The 19,260-nt window shown below is 39.6% G+C and overlaps 1 protein-coding gene across 2 annotated transcripts in view; it reads left to right on the top strand.

The window, feature by feature from the left end:
• Positions 1–1,653: 1,653 nt before the first annotated feature.
• Positions 1,654–19,260, top strand: part of POLA1 (DNA polymerase alpha 1, catalytic subunit) — a 215,498-nt gene continuing 197,891 nt past the window's right edge. For both annotated transcript variants that reach the window (XM_062574180.1, XM_062574188.1), the window contains exons 1-12: positions 1,654–1,721; positions 3,461–3,585; positions 4,669–4,765; positions 5,248–5,328; positions 6,226–6,341; positions 6,596–6,658; positions 7,603–7,701; positions 9,561–9,759; positions 9,980–10,142; positions 11,053–11,231; positions 14,670–14,782; positions 15,200–15,316. In XM_062574180.1, coding sequence (XP_062430164.1) covers positions 1,691–1,721; positions 3,461–3,585; positions 4,669–4,765; positions 5,248–5,328; positions 6,226–6,341; positions 6,596–6,658; positions 7,603–7,701; positions 9,561–9,759; positions 9,980–10,142; positions 11,053–11,231; positions 14,670–14,782; positions 15,200–15,316 — 1,383 coding nt within the window. In that variant the 5' untranslated portion in view covers positions 1,654–1,690. The remainder of the gene's footprint in view (positions 1,722–3,460; positions 3,586–4,668; positions 4,766–5,247; positions 5,329–6,225; positions 6,342–6,595; positions 6,659–7,602; positions 7,702–9,560; positions 9,760–9,979; positions 10,143–11,052; positions 11,232–14,669; positions 14,783–15,199; positions 15,317–19,260) is intronic.

Raw genomic sequence — 19,260 nt, 5'->3', positions numbered from 1 at the left:
GGACAGAGTTCTATTTGCTCTCAAATAGTTCTGCAGAGTTAGATGCTATCTGCCCATGTAAGAAGCTAAACATTACAATCCTGGAGTTAACACCTTCATCCTTTTGTAAGTAACAAATGCTTTGCCGGTAAATTCTGCAAATGAAAGTGGCAGGTTCCTCAGTAGTGACTGATGGACGCTGATGTTATCTGAAAAAAGATCAAGGTTCATCTGTGACAAAATAGCACAAAAAGCCCCAAGTTTCTCAGGGTTTCACAGACACCAGCAGATCTTTTTATCTTTATTTATAAACCATGTATTTATGCATAATTAATATATTACATATAATTAATATTATATTCATACTATTATTTCCTTATATTTTAAGGGAGTAAACTCTTAAAGCTTCAATAGTCTTAACTAAGGCTTTCAAAAACTGAACTGTATCACCTTCCAGACACAGCTCTTACTTCTCAGCTGAAGGCTGGTGTGCAATACTTTTATATAAAAAGTGAAAGGAACTCCCTAGGATCAAGATAAGCAGAATAAACTCCACCTTCACTCCCCTCCTTCCCCTGAAATTAGGTGCTGGTAAAGAGAGAGCTATCAGGTCTCTTCTCAAGCTTTTAATGTACTCCACCACTTCAGAAATCCTGTCTGAATGTATTTTTCCTCATGTCTAGCAAGAAAAAAAAAGGTAAAGGGATTTAGAAAACAGGATAGCAATAGCAACCATCATGTTATTCATTCTATCACTAAACTGTCCAACTACTGCCTGTCTGAAGAGTCCAGGGAGTACTTAGTGAAGGTGTTCCTCAAACCTGTGACATAGGATGATGACGCTTACCCCAAATATGCTAAAAGAAAACCATGACTGCAGTGGAATCTCATCCATAACCTGGCACGATCACCTCATACAGCTTCACTGCTTACACGCATTGCTCCACAGGGCATGGGACATGGCTGTCTGCCCCACTAGCTAGCGATCTGATGCCAACAACCGTGGAGCCTGGCTCCAGCTTGCACGAGGATCACACATCAGCCACCAGTTCCCCCTGCTTCTCAAGTGTGCGCTTATATTGTTCTTGCCCCGGGTAATCTGCCTCACCGCGGCTCACGAATGCCCAAGTGCCTCTGGTGGGCACGGGCCCTGCAAGGACCCCTGAGCAGAGCCCGCCAGACGGTGCCGACTCGCTGTCTCCGCACCCCTTCCACACTCCTCGCCACAAATTAACGCGGCCAGGGCCCGCGGGCACTGCTCCTGCTTCCTCTGCGGAGCCCCGGCCTCCCAGTTACCGCCAGCCCTCGGCCGGGCCGGGCCGGGCCGGGCCCCGCCGCGCAGCGCAGCGCCCGGCCGCAGGCAGCCGCAGCAGGCCTCGCCCAGGAAGGAGCTGCGCCTCCCGCGGCCTCCTTCCCTCGCTCGGCTCGCAGGAGGGAGGCATCCGCCCGGCCGCAGTCCCCGGGGCCGGGAGCCACGGGAGCCCCCCAAACCGGAGCCCCGCCCCTCGCGGCGGCGGCAGCCGCAGCACCTCCGCCGCCCCCGGCAAGGCCGGGCGCCCGCCAGCGCGGGGCGGCCCCGCCCCCGGCGCGGGGCGGCCGGAGACAGGGCCGCCGCGGTTCCTGATTGGCTGCCGCCGCGGCCGCGGCTCGCGGGGCTCCCGTCTCGCGCCACTTTCGGGAGCCTTGGCGCGCGCGGAGCGCGGCGGGCGCCATGGCCGAGAGCGGAGCTCAGACGCGGGGCGGTGAGGCGCGCGCGTGCGGGGGAAGGGGCAGGGGCCGCGGCGAGCAGCGTCTGCCCGCGCGGCGCGGCGGCGTCGGCGTCGGCTGGGCACGTCTCGGCTGCGGGCTGCGGGTAGCGGGGCGGGCAGCGCGCGCGGGCGGCGGGCAGAGAGCGGTGGGCGCGCGCCTGTGCTCGTGCAGGCAGGGTGGCTGGTAGGGGTGAGGGGCGGTATTCGGACCCCCCCCCCCCCCGCCCCAGCGGCAGCTCCCGGCGGGGCCGGCTCGGTGTGGCGGCCCCGCGGCCTGCGTGTCCTCTGCGCCTCGCTCAGCGCCGGCAGGGCGCGGGGTGCGTGGGCTTCGCCGCGTGGCGGGAGGGGAGGGCTCGCCCCGCTGCGCTCAGCCGCGGAGGAGCGCTGGCGGCGCCTCCCGGCTTCAGAATTGTTTGGTAGCCCAGGAAGGCTGTCACAGCGTCTTCGAAATGAGGAAAAAAAAACAAAAAAGCGGGGCACGCTTTCCTCTCCCACCAAATGCAGTTTGGCTAGGTCCCGGAAAGGAGCTGGTTTCTCTTTCTGGTCAGATGTGTATTTCCTAGTCTCCACTGGTTGACACAGTTGCCCTGAGTTGTCATCAGTTCTACCATTCTGCTAAGACTGGACTATCCAGAGCTAAAACACTGTGTGTTTACATTCTTGCTTATGGCCTACTAGCACGGGTACTCATAAAATGGAAGTGCACTGGCATTGTGCAGCTAAGGGTATGTTTTCACAGCCTGCTCAGAGTGAAGGAAGCAGAGAGCAAAACTGTTTTTATCTCGGGAAGAGCATGTTGTCTTAGGTGCTTGCTTCCAGAAAGCTCAGGGAACTAACAGAGGAGCTTGATCTGTCTGTAGAAATACACCCAAAGCGTTGCATCTTAGCAGTTCTTCTGTTTGCCACAAGTCACTGTAAATCCTCCTTTCCTGTCTGCCCTGGCCCTTAACGGTACAAATTCTGACTTGTTTGTCTCAACCCTGCTGTTTAGGTACAGCTCGATTAACCTGACCCCTTCCTGTTGCCAGAAAGGGCCTGGCCTGCTCCTCTGGCCAGCTGCCCAGCCTGGCCACTTGTGCGAGCTCTGGTCACCTCTCCGTGTACGGGCAGAGGATCCAATGCACTCAGATAAATGTTGGAAAAAAGGTCAAGAGAAGTGGGGAGAGCGCCTTGGTGCGGGGGGAATGCTGGGGGGGAAGTATGTGGGGAAAGGGGGCAGCAATCCTTCGGTGTCACTTTGTCTCAGTCTGGCTGCACTCCTTAAACCTTGTGAAGCTGTCTAAAAAATATGACTGCTTTGCAGCAGTATAGGCCTCTGTCTACTCCTGAGTTGTCATGGAGACATGCAAAATAAAAGGCACTAGGAAATTCGTAAGGAAAGGTGGGGGCATCCTGCTCCCATCGTGTGGTTGATGAGATGTGCTGTGGAAACATAGGTGCTTTTTGTTCTTACCCTTCCCAAACTTATTCAACATGAACTGGCACCAAGTTTGCGCTTTGTGACCATCTGAGATCATGTCTTCATTTTAATTGCAGAATTAGTTTATCAAAAGCAATCCGTGACACTGCTTATAGCCGAGTGTGTAATACCTGTTAAACTGTTTTTGTCTAGATTTCTATTTAGATTTTAAGTAATACTGGAGACATCTATTAGTACATTGCTGAACACTAACTACCAAAGACAACAGCAATTCATTGCTAAATTTATTTCTCTTGTTTTTAATTAATTTCAGCTATGGCCGAATCTGAAAGTTTTGCCACATCACGCTCTAGACGTGAAAAAAAGTCTAGAAGAGGTCAGCAAGAAGCCTTGGAACGTCTGAAAAAAGCCAAAGCTGGTGAAAAAATAAAATATGAGGTGAAAATTTCCCATCTCTTCTTTTTAAAAAGAAGTTAATTTGGGGGGTATTAATATGTAAGCTGAGATGCTTCGATACCCTGTATATGTATCTAAAATTATAGGAGGTCAAAATCTGCCTTTCAGGTCACTTTTTTTTTTTTTTTTTTTTAATCTATGTATTTTAGAATGTAACTGAAATTGATATGCTGTTTTCTGACATGATGCATTTGTTTCTTTCTGTTTTCAAAATTAAAGTAATTTTAATAACTGCAAATCAAGCATGCACCGTGTCACTTGATAGCTATCCCGCAGCCATTAGATCAACCGTTAGAATTTCATTGCTTAATTTATAGATAGGAAATACTTTTAAAAAAAAACCCAAATGATTTTAAACTTTGAATAATTTCCAAACTTTTATCTGACAAAAAGCATTAATATTAGTACACCGTGTTTCCACAAAGAAAGTTAAATTTGAGTATTAATTGATACAACTAACATTTGGCAGTGAATGTGGCATCGATACTGGCCAATTAATTGCAATGCCAAGAGGAAGTGAATTCCACATTGAGGTGGTAAGTCTGAAAAAGCTTGGCATGCATCAGTCATTAAGATGCAGATTTATTCGGAGACACAGAAGAGCCTCTTAAGCATTATTGTTGGGCATATCAAATCACCTTCCTCTTCACTGAGCTCATCTTGGTGCTTGAGAATAGAGCCAAAGGTCAGAACACTGTTGCTAGGATTTTTTTTTCGATGATGTGAAATACGCAGTAAAGTCAATCAGTTTCAAATGGAATATCTTTAGTAGTCTATGTTTCAGTATACTGTGATCATTTAAAAGATTGAGAACAGATCTTCTGTCACTGCCAAAAAATAAAATAAAATGAATGAATAACTGCATTTGCTAGTTGTGAAGAATTTAAAGGTGTATGAAACCCTGGAGTTCTCAGGAGGTTCTTACCAGTGACCTAAATTTACATATATATATATATATGTGTGTGTGTGTATGTATGTATATGTATATATGTGTATGTGTGTATATATACATATATATATAGTATATTAAATATTAACAGTTCTCATACCATTACGTAATTGTAGGTTGAAGAGTTCACAGGTGTTTATGATGAAATAGATGAAGAAGAATACTCCAGGATGGTCAGAGAGCGTCAGGATGATGACTGGATTGTTGATGATAGTAAGTTAAGAGTCATTGGGAGAGTTATTTTGATTGTAATGTTACAAGCTCATTAGGGCTTCATGATATTTGTGTTTTGAGGTAAGTTATGCTTCAGTGCATTCTTGTAATTATTTTAGTAGACAAGAAAAAGATGAGCTTATGTTCTCATAAGGATGTATTAGGATAGTAGTTATAAATATTTTTCCATAAGTACAAATAAAGCTAGAAAATAAATTTTCATAAACAGTTATTAGTGATGTAACTTTAAAAAGAAATACTGTAATTGATAATTTCTAACTAAACAGATGATATATTTATTCTCTTAAAAGATATAGCTGAGAATGCTGTGGTTTTTAACATTTATATTTATAACATTTGTTTTAAAATAAAGGAAAAAATAAGCTTTTAAATATGTGATACTTTGGATTGCGAAGATATCATTTAGAAATATCACCAGACAGAATTAGAAATGGAAATTTTTAACAATTGTTTTTGTACAGGTGGGATAGGTTATGTAGAAGATGGAAGGGAAATCTTTGATGAAGATCTAGATGATGATGCTCTTGGTTCCAGTAAGAAAGGTAGGTTGAACGTAACCACTATAGAAAGTGTTCCAACTGCTTTTAAAGTGTACTTAAAAAAGGCAACTTCTTGGTATCAGCATGTGGTGAATGTATTTATATATATGTGTGTGTGTGTGTATATGTATGCATATGTATTTATACAATACGTGCACACACACACACACACACACACACACACGTACATATATATAAATGACCTATTTAACTTGAAGCTCTGTAGTTCACACCTGTAGCTGGATATTGCTCAGCCTCCATGATGGAGGAAATGGAGGTGATTTGACCTCGATCTGGGGTAGCTTTAGCACCACCAAGGCAATTTTGTTCACAGCGTGCTGTGGGTTATGTACTGTCTTCTAGGATACGTACTTCTGGGGAATGTTCCTGGCTTCCAAAGCTGGCACCTACAGGATAGATAGTCAGATAGTCTTTTTTGCTGCGGAAATATTTACATGCCTTTATGGGTCTGTGAGCAAATGATTTTGCCAGCTTCTGTAAGTCAGTGCCAAACTGAGGAATTGAGTCTGATGTTGAGAATCCGAGTGCAATGCCAAACTCGTGGACACTCTGTCTTTCCTGCACATGCTTTCGTGTGAAATATCTTTGCCCTTTGTTTGGGGTATGGGCATGGGTGCACAAGTTTAATCTCTGAGATGCTGAGGCAAGATATGATGCTGATAGGTTTTTGCAATTTAAAAAAAAAAATTTTGTGCAGAGCAACTATGAGGGAAGCTGGCAGCAAACAAAAAATTATTAGGCTTCATTTCAGCCTGCACTATAAAGGTAGAAGAAGTGAGTCACCTCAGCTGTCTATCTCTGCTAATAGCAGGACCGAACAACATTTCATTTTTTTAATATGTAAATTGCAAATTTACACATAAATCACTTTTTCTGTAGGAAAAAGTGGCAGAACATCTACAGTTGATAAAAAGAATGTGAAGAAGCCTGTGGTGTCAAAGCCAAACACAATTAAGTCTATGTTCATAGCCAGTGCTGGGAAGAAAAACACAGATGTAAGTTGTTACATTTTTAAATTTATAAAATTTTAAACTTGTTTGTGCTAATTGATTTAGTGGGAGTGAAGCATATATTTATTGTGGTTGCTTATGTCTAGCAACACATGAACTCCTGTTAGGAGCTGTTGTGTGTGGAGCACTCCTGAAAGTCTTGTGTGTTCTGTAGAAGCCCTTTAGCCATTTGCTGCTAGTTTCCTGGCTGGGTGTGCACAGATAACTAAGAACTCTTTGTCTGATCTTTTATTTTACAGAAAACTGTGGACCTGTCGAAGGATGATTTACTAGGGGATATTCTTCAAGATCTAAATGCAGAAGTAAGTATACGTAAAAAAAAATTAAAACATCTTAACCTGTTCATTCTTCTTGCTGTGGAATAAAGAAAATAAAGGTCTTGTGGCTGGACCATCTGAGACTTGATTTCATCTGTAGCCCATCTGCTTAGTATATTCTATGTGTGTGTGTAGTTGACTTGTCTGTTCTTTCCTACACACAGAAATTGCATGACTGTTAGTTTCGTTAGCCAGCACTAATGTGCCGTGATTAGAGATGGTTTATACTAGTGTGGCATTAAGCCTATGCTAATATAGTTTTCTACATAGGCATCAGCATGGAATGAAACAAGATTTACTTGCATCTGCCCAGAGTGTACCATATACATAAATATCCAGTTGTTGTGCTCTGACAAGTATCCTGTAGGATAGTTCCATCTGGCACAGCTGGGTTCCCCAGAGGAGATGAGGGAGGGCTATTCAAGCAGATAATGTAGCCAGAGCTTCTGCCTACCTCTTCCTGCTTTCTGTGGTTTGCTACAGAAAACTAATGTGCTTTCTGAGTTAGGACTGCAGGGTGACTGCCACTGCAGCCCAAGGTTGGGCTGTCTCAAATGAGGTTATTCCCAGTTATTCTCTCAGACTGTTTAGTAAAAAGTTAGTGGCTTTTTTCATGAGCTTATTGCTCAGATAGCTTTAAAAAAGTGGCTGAGTGGTATATCAGGAGGTTTTGCTCAACAAGATTCTTCTGTAAATGCTTGAAGTAGGTGCCCTTTCTCCAGTCATTTCCATTGTGTCTCAGATACTTTTGCTGTATTTTCTTAATGCATTAAGTAGTAGTTGTTTGTGAAATGTGTATGTTAGTTTGGAAAATAAAAAATGTTGGTGGTTTTCTTTCTCTGTGTTGAAAATGTTGCTAACCAGGGCAAAAGAAAACTTCAGCAATTGCTTTTCATTATGTCATTGTCTCTTTTTTTTTCAATACTCAGACTGTTCAGTTAAGTCCACCACCAGTTATAATGCTCAAAAGGAAAAGATCTGCAGGAGTGCCACTGAATCCTTTCTCTGTATCATCTCAGACTACTAAGGTATTTTTTTTTTTTTTTTAAGTTATCAGTACTAAATTTTATCTGTATATTTGTTAATCTGAGATACTGTTTTTATTTTTACCTCTATAAATTATGTTTATCGTTACCTTCCTTAGCAATGCTACTGTATAACTTCATGTATTTTTCTTTCTTCCTCCATATTAATGCATTAAGAAAATTCTATTTATATCTTCAATATTCTTTTTATATCTTTAATGTAGTAGTAGTACATAGGCTAACTATTGCACTTGGCAGGTAAGACTGTTTTCGGTGTTAGGTGCATCACATGAAGGTGAGTTAGGAAAAAGAGACAAAGCAGAAAGATTGGAAAAGACCTATGTGGCAAGTAGTGGGTGATGGAAGATGAAATAAGTGGAGTAAAGAGTAAAAAGTATTTGGGGTGTGGAAAAGGATGAAGAACTCCACTTCTGCAGAATTGGGAAGTCAATAGAAAATTTACACTGTGGATAGAGGTTGACTGTAGTGAAAGATTCTGAAGTGGCAGGCTGCTAAGATTGGAAAACTCTTTGGTAAGAGTTCTGGTGTATGGGAAGGGCCTTTTGTCTGGGTATACAGTGATAAGTTTGGTAAAAGTATTTAGAGACCAAATTGAGTGAGATTTATCATTAAAGTAATAGAGCAAAAACCTTGTGTGACAGTGAAATCAGCTGTTAGGCTGTCAGGAATCACTGGTTGCATTCAGTTCAATAGGTGTTTTGGAGCAATTCAACAGGTGTTTTGGAGCCTTAGAGTAATTAAGAAAAAAAAAAGGAGATACAGTAAGAGAAGATCTTTGTCTTTATGCTGATAGAAGTCACTTTCCTAGGAAACATTTAGATAGAAATTAATTCTTGGGCTCGCTCTTCATGTATAGCTTCTGTGGTCTGAGGAGCAGATTTGAAACAATGAAAAAGCTGAGAAGAGAACCAGGAGTGCAGCCTTATAAAACAAATGGGAGTGAAAGGGTAAGGTGGCAGTGACACTTTCTACTTGAGGAGATGAGAAGTACATATAAATATATTTGACTGAGAAATTTTGTTAGTGAAGGTAACTTTAGTATGTGTGCCTTCTATCTAAGGTAAAGGAGTGACCAAATTTTGTGTTGGCCACAACAAAAGTTGCTGAACGGAAATTAAAAGAAATTAAAACCTTAGAAATGATTATGTGCAACTCTCAATTCTGATGAAATAACTGTTTACCCTGAAGACGGAGGTTTAGTGCCTTGCTCAAGATTAAGGAGCAATGGATGCACAGACCTGTCATTGGCTTTGGCGGAGACCACTTCATATGCATCTTGCATGAGACAAGGTTGTGTATCTGCAGCTGTGGTGGTGTCCTGTCTGAAACATAAACTCCGTGCTTATTGTCTCAGGGTTAGGGCTGATGTAGTTTTTTGTTTTCGTCATTCTCCGTATCATGTCTATAGCATGAGAAATCCAATGAAGAATCCAATCCTTTGCCTCCTGTTCCCAAGGAGTCCTCCAGACAGCTTCGGTTCATTACCAGTACGAACAGGAGTGAACTGCTGTATTAGACTTCTGCAGTTGTTCCTGGCTCTGTCCCTGGCTGATGCATATTGTCGCACGCTAGGCTGACAAAAGTGAAAGTTTTAATTTAGAAATGGAGTCATACTATGAAAGAATAGTGAAAATAGCCATAATGTCAACCATTGTTTTTTAGGCATGTACACTTGAGAGCAGAAGTGATGGCACAGAATTTAAAGTTTACTCTTGAGGATTTTTGGCTGTTGCACATGCCTGAACCTTTTTCTCTAAACATGGTTGCTAGTTCTGTAAATAGTCAAGCATTTATCTCTTTTATGCTTTTAAAGAAAAATTTGTAGCTAAAATGTCTTTCAGGTAATCAGCCCTGCATCAAGGAGTGCTCCTCCTTATCACAGAAAGGAAGCTCTTCCTCCAGCTTCATTTCGTCCTAAGCATCTGAATTATACAACAAAATCTGTCAGAATCTCTAAAGAGAGTGAGGATACCAAATACAGTTCAGAAGTTACAGAAAATGGGGAAGCAGTGAAGACAACAGAAGAGAAAGCCATTGAAGGTATTGAAAAGAAAATAAAGCCCAGCTCTGGAAACTCTTTAAACTCTTTAAACTCTGGTATGCTATATCAGTTTCCAGTTTTAAAATAGTTTTTAGCTTACACTAGTTACTACATTTAAGCTACCTAAATGCAATACATAAAATCAAATAGATGTTTGTGTGTATAGTATGCAATCCAGTATGTCATTTTAGTGATTCAAGCCTCTAGTTCTGTGTGCAGTACTTCCAGATGATGATCAAGGAATGATGGATTTTGATGAGGAGGACTTTGATGAACCTATGGAAGCTATACCTGAGACAGCTGAAAGCTTGAAGAGAGACAATCAAATTGAAAAGAAAGAGACAGAGCAGTTGGAATCTGTGAAGAGAGAGACATCTGTGTTGTAAGAATCTCTGTTTATTTCTTCCACCAAGAAGCCTTTCAGTATCCACAAGCCTTAGATTCAACTTCATATTTATATTTGTCATGGGATAATTGTGGTATAGATGGAATGATAATACCATTCTGCAATTTTACTTGTTCTTTTTTGTCATGACTTTAAAAATGATCATGTCAAACATACTAATAGCTACTTAATTGAAAAATAGTTAATGTTTTGGGGAACTAACACATAACAGTATAAAGAGCTACCTCTTTGGTACGTTGAAGTGGCTTAATGTGGATGTTGAACAACACATTTTGATGCCAATGAGCAAAAATGAGGAACTGCTAACAATGCTTGCTCTATGTGACTGTGAAGGTACTCCATAACATTAATTGTAGCTAAAAGTAGTTTCATGTGGTGAATAGGCATGTCTTTGAAAATCGAAAAAGGTTTTTCATTTTTCTTTTTTTTCCTGTTTGCTTGAAAGAATCTTGAATCATATGTTTCATAACTTTAAATTGTAGAACATCTAAATGAAAAGACTTAAATATTTAGTCACTCAAAGCAATGGGCAGTTTTGTAGAAGTGAGGATCTGTTGTTCCCACTAAGCAACTTTTATAGACAGATGGGTTTACATGTTATGGAAAACCTTGAAGGATTAAGGCTGAATTATCAGGTAAATGACTTTTAAAGCCTACGTACTCCATACTGAGAACCACATATATATGTGTGGATTTCTCTCTCACATTCCACCCTTCTCTTCAGAAGAAAGCTGAAGAAATGCAAGTATTTGCAATATTGCTTGGTAGTTGGTAAGAGTAACAAAAAGTATGAGAATACGGGACTGGAAGAAAAAAAAAAGAAAAGTGGTGTTTATAGCAAAGGCATAATTTTACTTCTCTCTCCTTTCTTTTGAAAAACTTGCAGAAATTGTTCTCTCCCAGATATCTCATGCTGGGACAGAATTGATGAGGATGAAGCTGATTTAGTGGCAGCAGAAGTTCAGCTGGACCCCAATCTCCTTCCACTTGTGAATGGGGAAAATGATGATCAAGTCTTAAGGTTTTATTGGCTGGATGCATATGAAGACCAATACAGTCAGCCAGGTAACTATTACAGTTAAAGGCAAAAAATGCCTTTTCTTCTCTGTTCATGTAACTATGATTTTCAGAATTGCCTAAACTATGTCTAGATACCCTGTCTCTCTCTGTTCTGTAAACTGTACGTTACTCTCTTTTTGTTTTTCCTCTGCCCCGTCCCTAGTGCAGGGCATTTTGACTGGGCAAAGTAAGCATTTTCTCTTGGCCTAGTATCCTTTAGGTGAGTATAAAGGAAGCTTCTTCATGTTGGTGACCTATTGCTGTTCTTAAAACCTTTATGCACTGTAGGAGTGAGTTGATACTGTTAATTTCTTGTTTAATGGAACAGCGGTTGAGCATGCTTTCTTCTTGTTTTGGAAATGTAACTTAAAATTCAGATGGATTATTAGTCCTGTATGGTAGCTGTTGCATGATTTTTGTGCAGTGGGAAGGTATATCTATCAAGTGAGAAGGTGACCTGTGTGATTTCAGCTTTTCCTAGACTCTTATTCAAGTCATTTCTGTATTAACATCTCTAAGATACTTTGTGCAGCTGAAGTATAGTCTGGCTCCGATCGTCTTCATAACTGCAACATTTTCTTCTCTACCCTTGACAAAAGTAGTCTTGTTCACATCCCTTTTAAACACTTCCCATCAGTCCTTTCTCCATTGGTAGCTCTAATATCTTCAGTTTCTAATTTGTGCATCATGTAGGCCTTCTGGAAGGTTCTTCCATATCTTGTTGAAGGCTTTTTGGGTTCGCACTGTAAGCGTTAAATTAGATACATTTCTCTGTTACACCTTTCGTTGTAAATTGGGATGCCAGACTTAAATATGAGACTGTGCTTGGTTGAGCAGCTTGGTGACAGGAGTGATAATAATCCTAGATGTCTTGATGATCAAAGGTTTTAATGTAAAATTGCTACTCTTAAAAGACCCTACTGTTCTGTTCTTGCTTTTTTTTTTTTTTTTTCCCTAAGTCAATGGTTGCTGAATGGAACATAATTATGAAAGGATTTCTGTTTCTTGCATGCAAGGAGTGTTCTTTTCTCATTATGACTTTTTCAAGGTTGAATAATACAGACTGCACCTGTTTTCAATTAGTAGTGTAGAGCGACAGTTTCGATACTGCTCTTTGTTCAACATGTTCATGATTTTTGTTTATGCCTCATTTGCTATGATGTCAAATGCATTGCCTGAAGAGTAAATACTATAGCATAATCATAAGACTTTTTGTAACTTAAAATGATTTTCAGAAACTTGCTTTTCATAGCACTCTACTACGTTAGGGAGAGAACTTGAGAATTGTACTCTTACTAACATTTTTAAAAAATAACGAATAAAAATTGCTCTTTTTCTCGTTCTGCATCTCATTTTTTGTATCTCTCGACTTTGCTTGCCTTTTGCTCTGTTGGTAGCATGATCCGATTCCCAAGCTTTATATGCTTTGCTTTTTTTTTTTTTTTTGTTCTTTCCACCTGTCTGTCTTTTCATAAGCAGACTTAAAGAGGATAGACCCCAACATCTCTTATCTCCTTCTTGGTTTTACATATGAAATGTCTTGAAAAATTTTAGAAGTTAGCCCTGGGGTGTGTGTGTGTGTGTGTGTGTGTGTGTGTGTGTGTGTGTGTTTGTGGGGGAGATGTCGGACTAGATGACCTCCAGAGGTCCCTTTCCCCCTGAATTACTTCAGTTATGTGGAATCTGGTGATTAATGGCATTTATTGTTCATGCTGTAGTTGATTGAAGTTTGCCTCTGCAACCTTTTTGCTGTCTTTACATGGCTTGTCTAGCCTTTCTGCATCACCTGCTTATATGTACAGAAATATGTATTTCTGACAGGTTATCTTCTCAATGCTCTTGGTATTGCTACCTATTCAAGTGACCAGCTCCCAGTTCTGGGTCTCTCCCATGCTTTCATCTCTTTGTATAATTCAAACCCATCTGAATTTCTTATTTCTTAAACAAAAACAAAAAAAGAGAGAGAGAGAGAGAGAAAAAAAGATTATGGGACAAGAACTCCATCTTCCCTGTGACCTGTGACTTAGATCTGTAATTTGAGATTGTTTTATTCAGACTGTCTAAATCTTGAAGATTGTCTTTGTATTAACATTTCTAAGATATCCTGACTCATCACCTTCAAAACTGCAACATGCTCTTCTCTAGCCTTGACAAAAGTAGTCTTGTTCACATCTATTCCAAGCACTTCAAGAAATGATTTCTCTTAGCCTGTTGCTCTGACCTGTGATCCATCTTGATGCATCTTCACTGATATCGCTTAGAGTAAGAAAAGTACCTTTTATATGTAATAGATCACATGGCAAAGATGATTTATAACTCTTAACAAAGGATTTTTGTGCACTTATAGATCAAGGAGGAATATAGGTTCTAAGATCTTTCTCATGTTAAACGTTATTTCTGAAACGGTCTTGGGTCTGGTAGTTCTGATCTCATTAATAGTAGCATGCTGTAGGGAGAGTCTTTCATGTAATCAAATTCCAGATGCTTATGGAATTTCATGTGAAGTCAGGTTTTTAAATTGTATCTGGAAGGTTATTCTACTTGTAATTCACAAACTGTACTTGAAAGTCACATAGGGCTGTTCTGTGTTATTTCAAAGTTTGATTTAGCAGTTGATACCACTTGATCAGGAGTTTGCAGCATTTTGTGCTAATGCCAGCTTCTCAGTGGCTCAGAGATGTGCAGATACTGATGATAATGACATGGTCCACCGTGAAGAGTCAGTTGCACTAGTCCTGTTTTGTGTAGACTCTTTGATTTGCCCACCTTGGTTACAACTGCTGTCTTAGCATCCAGGTTTTATTGTATTACATCTTGTAATAATCTTTCTTGTAATATATCTTTCAGTGTCCTCATCTATTAAAAATGGCAGATTGAAATCTTTCTGTAGTCCATCAGCTTCTATTTGTTGTCTTCTGAATGCATTTCTGCAGGTTTTATTAGCAGTAGACTCCTGATCTTGCAGTATTAAAGTACAGGAGAATGGATAATTGCACTGGTTTAGGTGAAGAATGAAAAAAACGTACATGACAACTATTTCAGGAATGATTGACAGCACAGACATTCTGATTATCTTTAATTTTCACTGATTTCTCTCTCCTTCCCTCTCCCCTTGAATTATCAAACTGACGTAGGTAGATATTGAGTGTCAGAACAGAATTTGGAGACTAGTTATGTGATGCCATTTTGAATTTCACATATCATAGTATTGTTGCTATAGTGATGGAATTAGGGACATGAAGAGCTATACAGGTATCTGTTTTTAAAGCTGGCATTTGAAATAGTTTAGGATGTGTGGATTTATCAGGAAGATTTGGGTTTTTTAAGACTTTAAATAGGAAATGATTGTGTTTCTGTGCAAGAATACATAATTATCTGCTTTAAGCAACATTAAGAATAATTAGTGCAAGAATTGTGTATTGTATTCTTTGCTATGTCCTGTAGGCGTAGTATTTCTGTTTGGCAAAGTTTGGATAGAATCAGCAAACACCTACGTCAGCTGTTGTGTGACAGTGAAAAATATTGAGAGAACTATTTACCTACTGCCACGTGAAACAGTAAGTATATCTTTTAAGTATGTCAAACATAAGTACTTTTCATTCTGCTTATGGCAGGTTATGCGTTCTAGAAGTGTGTTTATGGGAACTGTCAAAGCCAGTGTTGTCTGATGTGGCAAATTTATGTACACTGCATACATGGTATGTTAGATATGAGATGCAGAATGTTGCTGCTTCCCCCTTGACCTCTATTGACAACCACAGACAAGTGACATCTCAGGAAGTAAAGTCATTGTGAATTATTAGAAACCTCAGTGCTTTCTAAACGTTCTACTTCTAAGTGATGTTTCCTAAATTTATTTTTTTCTGACCTATTGCATTATAGTATCCGTTAAAGTAAGAGATAAATGGTTCATAATAACAAAGCAAAATTCGACTTATTGTCATGTCATGTAAAACCTGACTTCTGTCTTTAAGGAAATGGACTTATCCACTGGCAAAGAGAAGGAAACTCCAGTAACTATAATGAGTCTCTTCAAGGAGTTTAATGACTGCATTTCACCAAAATACAAGATCATGAAGTTCAAATCCAAGGTTGGTATACAAGCATCCTGTTTGATCATTTTTTATTGTTGTAGTTGGGAAGGCAGAAAGTCTTCTGGATAATATGGATTGAAACACTGTCCAGTGGGGGGCATCATGCTGAAATGCAGATACATAACTCCAGATGTGTAAATTAATCTACTTGTAATAGCCATACCAATATCTTTCCAAATATCTGTATCCCTTCAAGAAAAATAATCTGTGATATGATTGTTCCATCGAAAAATTATTTTCTTTGATACTGAAAACTGACTTTGCATGCCCAGTTTCTTGACTTAAACTAATTTTTATGTAAAGCTAGACTGTGGCAATTACTATAAATGCTGTAACAATTACCAATGTTAAGCGCTTCTAAAGTCATGGTAGAACATTAATTTATACTTTCTCAGGCAGTACAGTTTTCAGGACTTCTTTGTCCAGTCTTTCTAAACCACTAGAGCAAGGCTTTCAAAGATTTTTCTCACTCTTCTGTTGCTTACAGAAGTGAAATGACTGATTTTGTCATGCAAGCATCACTCAAAGCTTGCTGAGGAATACTTAGCTTGATATTGTTATTGAAATTAGGTTAATACCTGTAATAGTGTCCTCTTGTGATACAGCCCGCAATTCAATATTAAGGTTAGTTTTTCTCACCCATATTAGGATATATACTTCAAGAGTGGGAAGAAAAAAATATGTTGAGTTTTGGTGAGAACATCAATTTTAAACATATTGCTCCTGAAAATGTTCAGTCATTAATTTCTGTGAAGCTGATTTAAATGGTAGACTAGCTTGATTGCCTGCTGAGCTATTTTTGAAAAAATGGAACAGGTGGAAGTTCTGATACCAAAATCCCGACTCTCAGGTCATAGTCTCAAAGTTTAAAATGAAAGATTGCATAGCTCAGTAGGTAGGTCAGTACTTTGGGATTTGACACTGGGTCTTAGCATTTGGCCAGATGTCATATTGAGAAAATTGCACTGTCTGTTTGCATGTTTCATCCTTGTTCTTACCCATGCAGATTTACCTATTTAGTATTTGTGCTGTTTGGAGCCCTGGATTGTCTTAGAGCATGTGTACAAGACCTAACAAGTTTTGAGGAACTGTCATTCAGTTTTGAAACTGAAGCTGTTCTGGACTTGCTATATATGTAATAGTTCTACTGTTGCTGTTTGATCAACAAATCCTTAAATGAATATTGCAGAAGAAAATGTTGCTGTAATGGAAAATTTGCAGATATAATACTTGTCGTAATTCTACAGAGAAGAGCTGATATTACTGATAATGTTGCAAATGGATTAGTTTGGTAGTACTGTTTGCTTATTTATTTGTGAGGAACATTTGTCTTCTGAGGGTAGAGGTAGGGAGTTTGTGCAGGGGAATGCTGCCTAAGATCCAAGTTAGAGGAATAATTTTATTCAGAGTTGAGTGCTCAGAAGCTTTTCTGAAGTAATGCCATTAGTCTGATAAAGATAACTTCATTGTAATTACTGGATGATGTGGAATTAATTTTAACTTTTCCCAGGCTAATCATCCTGTGACTTCATAAAATTAATTCATGGATGTTTAATCAGCAAGTGGAAAGGCAAGCAAAAGTGCAGGAAGAATGAACTTTAACAATATATAAATGTAGGAAAATAAAACATGTTCACAGGGTAAATTCAGGTTAGAAGGAGCTTCAGGAAGTCATCTAGTCCAAAGTTGGAGTACTTTGGAAAGTTTAAGTTCTTGCAAGTGCAAATGTCAGCAATGCTTCTCAAATGGCAAATTCATGCAGGAAATTGCATCTTTTCAACAGTGTGTAGCTTACTGCACTCTTTGCATCCTTCAGGGAAAGTATGCTTCATTAGAACTTTACAAAACTTGCCTTTTTAATTTTTGTTCTAGAATATTTTCTCTCCCTTAAAACTCTGATGCAAATTAACTTTTTTGGTTTTCTCAGTGATACTTTTATTGTATATTTGGTTATAATGTAGTTTTTATGTGTTGGGAAGGAATGAAGTTAACAATACATTAAAAAAACAAGTTTGTAATAGCTCACTCTTAAAAGACCTTTTCAGAAATGAGAGCGAAAACTTGGAGTAAATGAATTCCTCATTAAAAGAGAGGATGCAAACAGTTATACTCAAGAAAGTGAAAGAAGAGAATTGTCTTTTGAAAAGATGCAGATCTATTAAAAGAAAGTTACGACTCCACCTGTTCTATGATACTAAGAAAAAACGTTAGGAAGTGGATAACAATAACATAGTTGAACCTTAAAAGATGGCTTTTGGAAATTGAGGTAAACCCTAACAGTGCAGACCCTTTTTGCAAAGGTATAGGGTATTTTTGACACTAGTTCAAAGCTCATCACGTTTTCACAAGTTTATATAGAGTCTGAAGTGAAAGACATAAGCGTGTTCTCCTGTCATGTGACTATCATACATCTGGGATCCTTGGATATTTGCAGAAGTGATCCCTAGTAAGGATAGGGAAGTGCTAAGGCACTGCTAAGATCTTATCTGGAATATTGTAACACTTCTGATCACTCTGAGGGAGAAAGATGAGCTCAAACTAGAGCACTAGAGCAGGTGCAAAAAGGGCACTCAGGAAATAGAGAATCGGTTACACCAGAGATAACTATAACGATGAAAGAGCTGCCTTTTTTTTTTTTTTTTTTTTTTTTGCTTTTCTTTTAGAGCTTAGTGAGGTGAGGAATAATGATATGACCTCTTTGCTCTCTAAATACATTAAATGAGGATGAGCAGCAAGACATGAGTTATTTAAAGGACAATGTTAGCAAAAGAAGAAATTTGTAAAATTTAACTCATGAATATATCAGGCAGAGTGGTTAAAGGTGAAGTGAAACTCTGGAGCAGCCTGTCAGAACTGTTTCTAAACCGTAAAACTCAGAAGACTGAACTTGTCAGACTTTTCAGTAAACTGAATTGTACTCACTAACCTGGTAGAAGGCTCTCCAGTTTTATTTCACTGGGATAATTATTTGCTTAGCTGGATAGTTACTGCCTCCTGGGAGGGTTTAATGAGAACTGGAACTGACAGGAGAGTATGGCTAGTAGTGTGCGGGAAGAGAGGAAAGATAGGAGGGGAAAGCATAACTGTTGGTGGGACTTTGGGAGTACTGTTAAAGGAAAGTATTATAGTAACTCGGTTATTCCACCTTGAAGTGTGGTTTACTGTGAACGAGTGGCAGTGTACTACAAAGCAAAGCATGCTAGGTTTAGGTCTCTACAACAGAGGATCGTGTTGCCTCCTGTAAGCTAATTGTGGAAATTGGTGGTTGTTTCCCTTCCTTAGACATCCTTTTCCTTTGCTCCTCTCTGAGAGACCTGAGTTTGCCTGTTAAATATCTTACTAATCTTCTTTTTTGTGAGGAATCATGATCTTTCATCATGAATCATAGCAGCCATACCATCAGGGATGTTACATTACACAGGTCTTGCTTGTACATTTCTCTAGAGGTGCATGGGGTTCTCAAGTTGAAATGATGGTTGCAGTCAGTTAAGTGAATGCTCAGAAAAAAAGATTTCCACACACTGTTGCGACTGTATGACTAATATGGTGGGTCTACTTTAGAACTCCCCTGTTCTGTGAGCTGCAGTTCACAGGATCACATAGCAGGCCTGTCTCAGGTTTAGCCCTGTGAAACTTGAAGAAAATCTTACTCTTCCACCATTAGCTGGAGATGTTAGAAGTGTTGCTAGCACATCTAACATGCTCCCAAAGTCCTTTTATTTAGAATATCCAGCTTATTGGTGATGTGGACAAGACAAGTTGTTCTTGTTCTCCTCCTGTTTCTCTTTCTTCGTGTGCATGCGTGCATCTTGGCCTTGCCAGCACCAAACTTTACCCCTATGAACAGATACACTTAAGCCATAGCACTTCCTCTTGCACCTGCTGCTAATTGTAACTTCAATGGGTTGCACTGCTGCCAAGTTAGTAAGTCTTCACAAATC

This window comes from Rhea pennata, chromosome 1 (assembly GCF_028389875.1).
Source record: "Rhea pennata isolate bPtePen1 chromosome 1, bPtePen1.pri, whole genome shotgun sequence".
NCBI classification, from domain to species: domain Eukaryota; kingdom Metazoa; phylum Chordata; class Aves; order Rheiformes; family Rheidae; genus Rhea; species Rhea pennata.
This window is presented reverse-complemented; position numbering and strand designations above follow the sequence as displayed.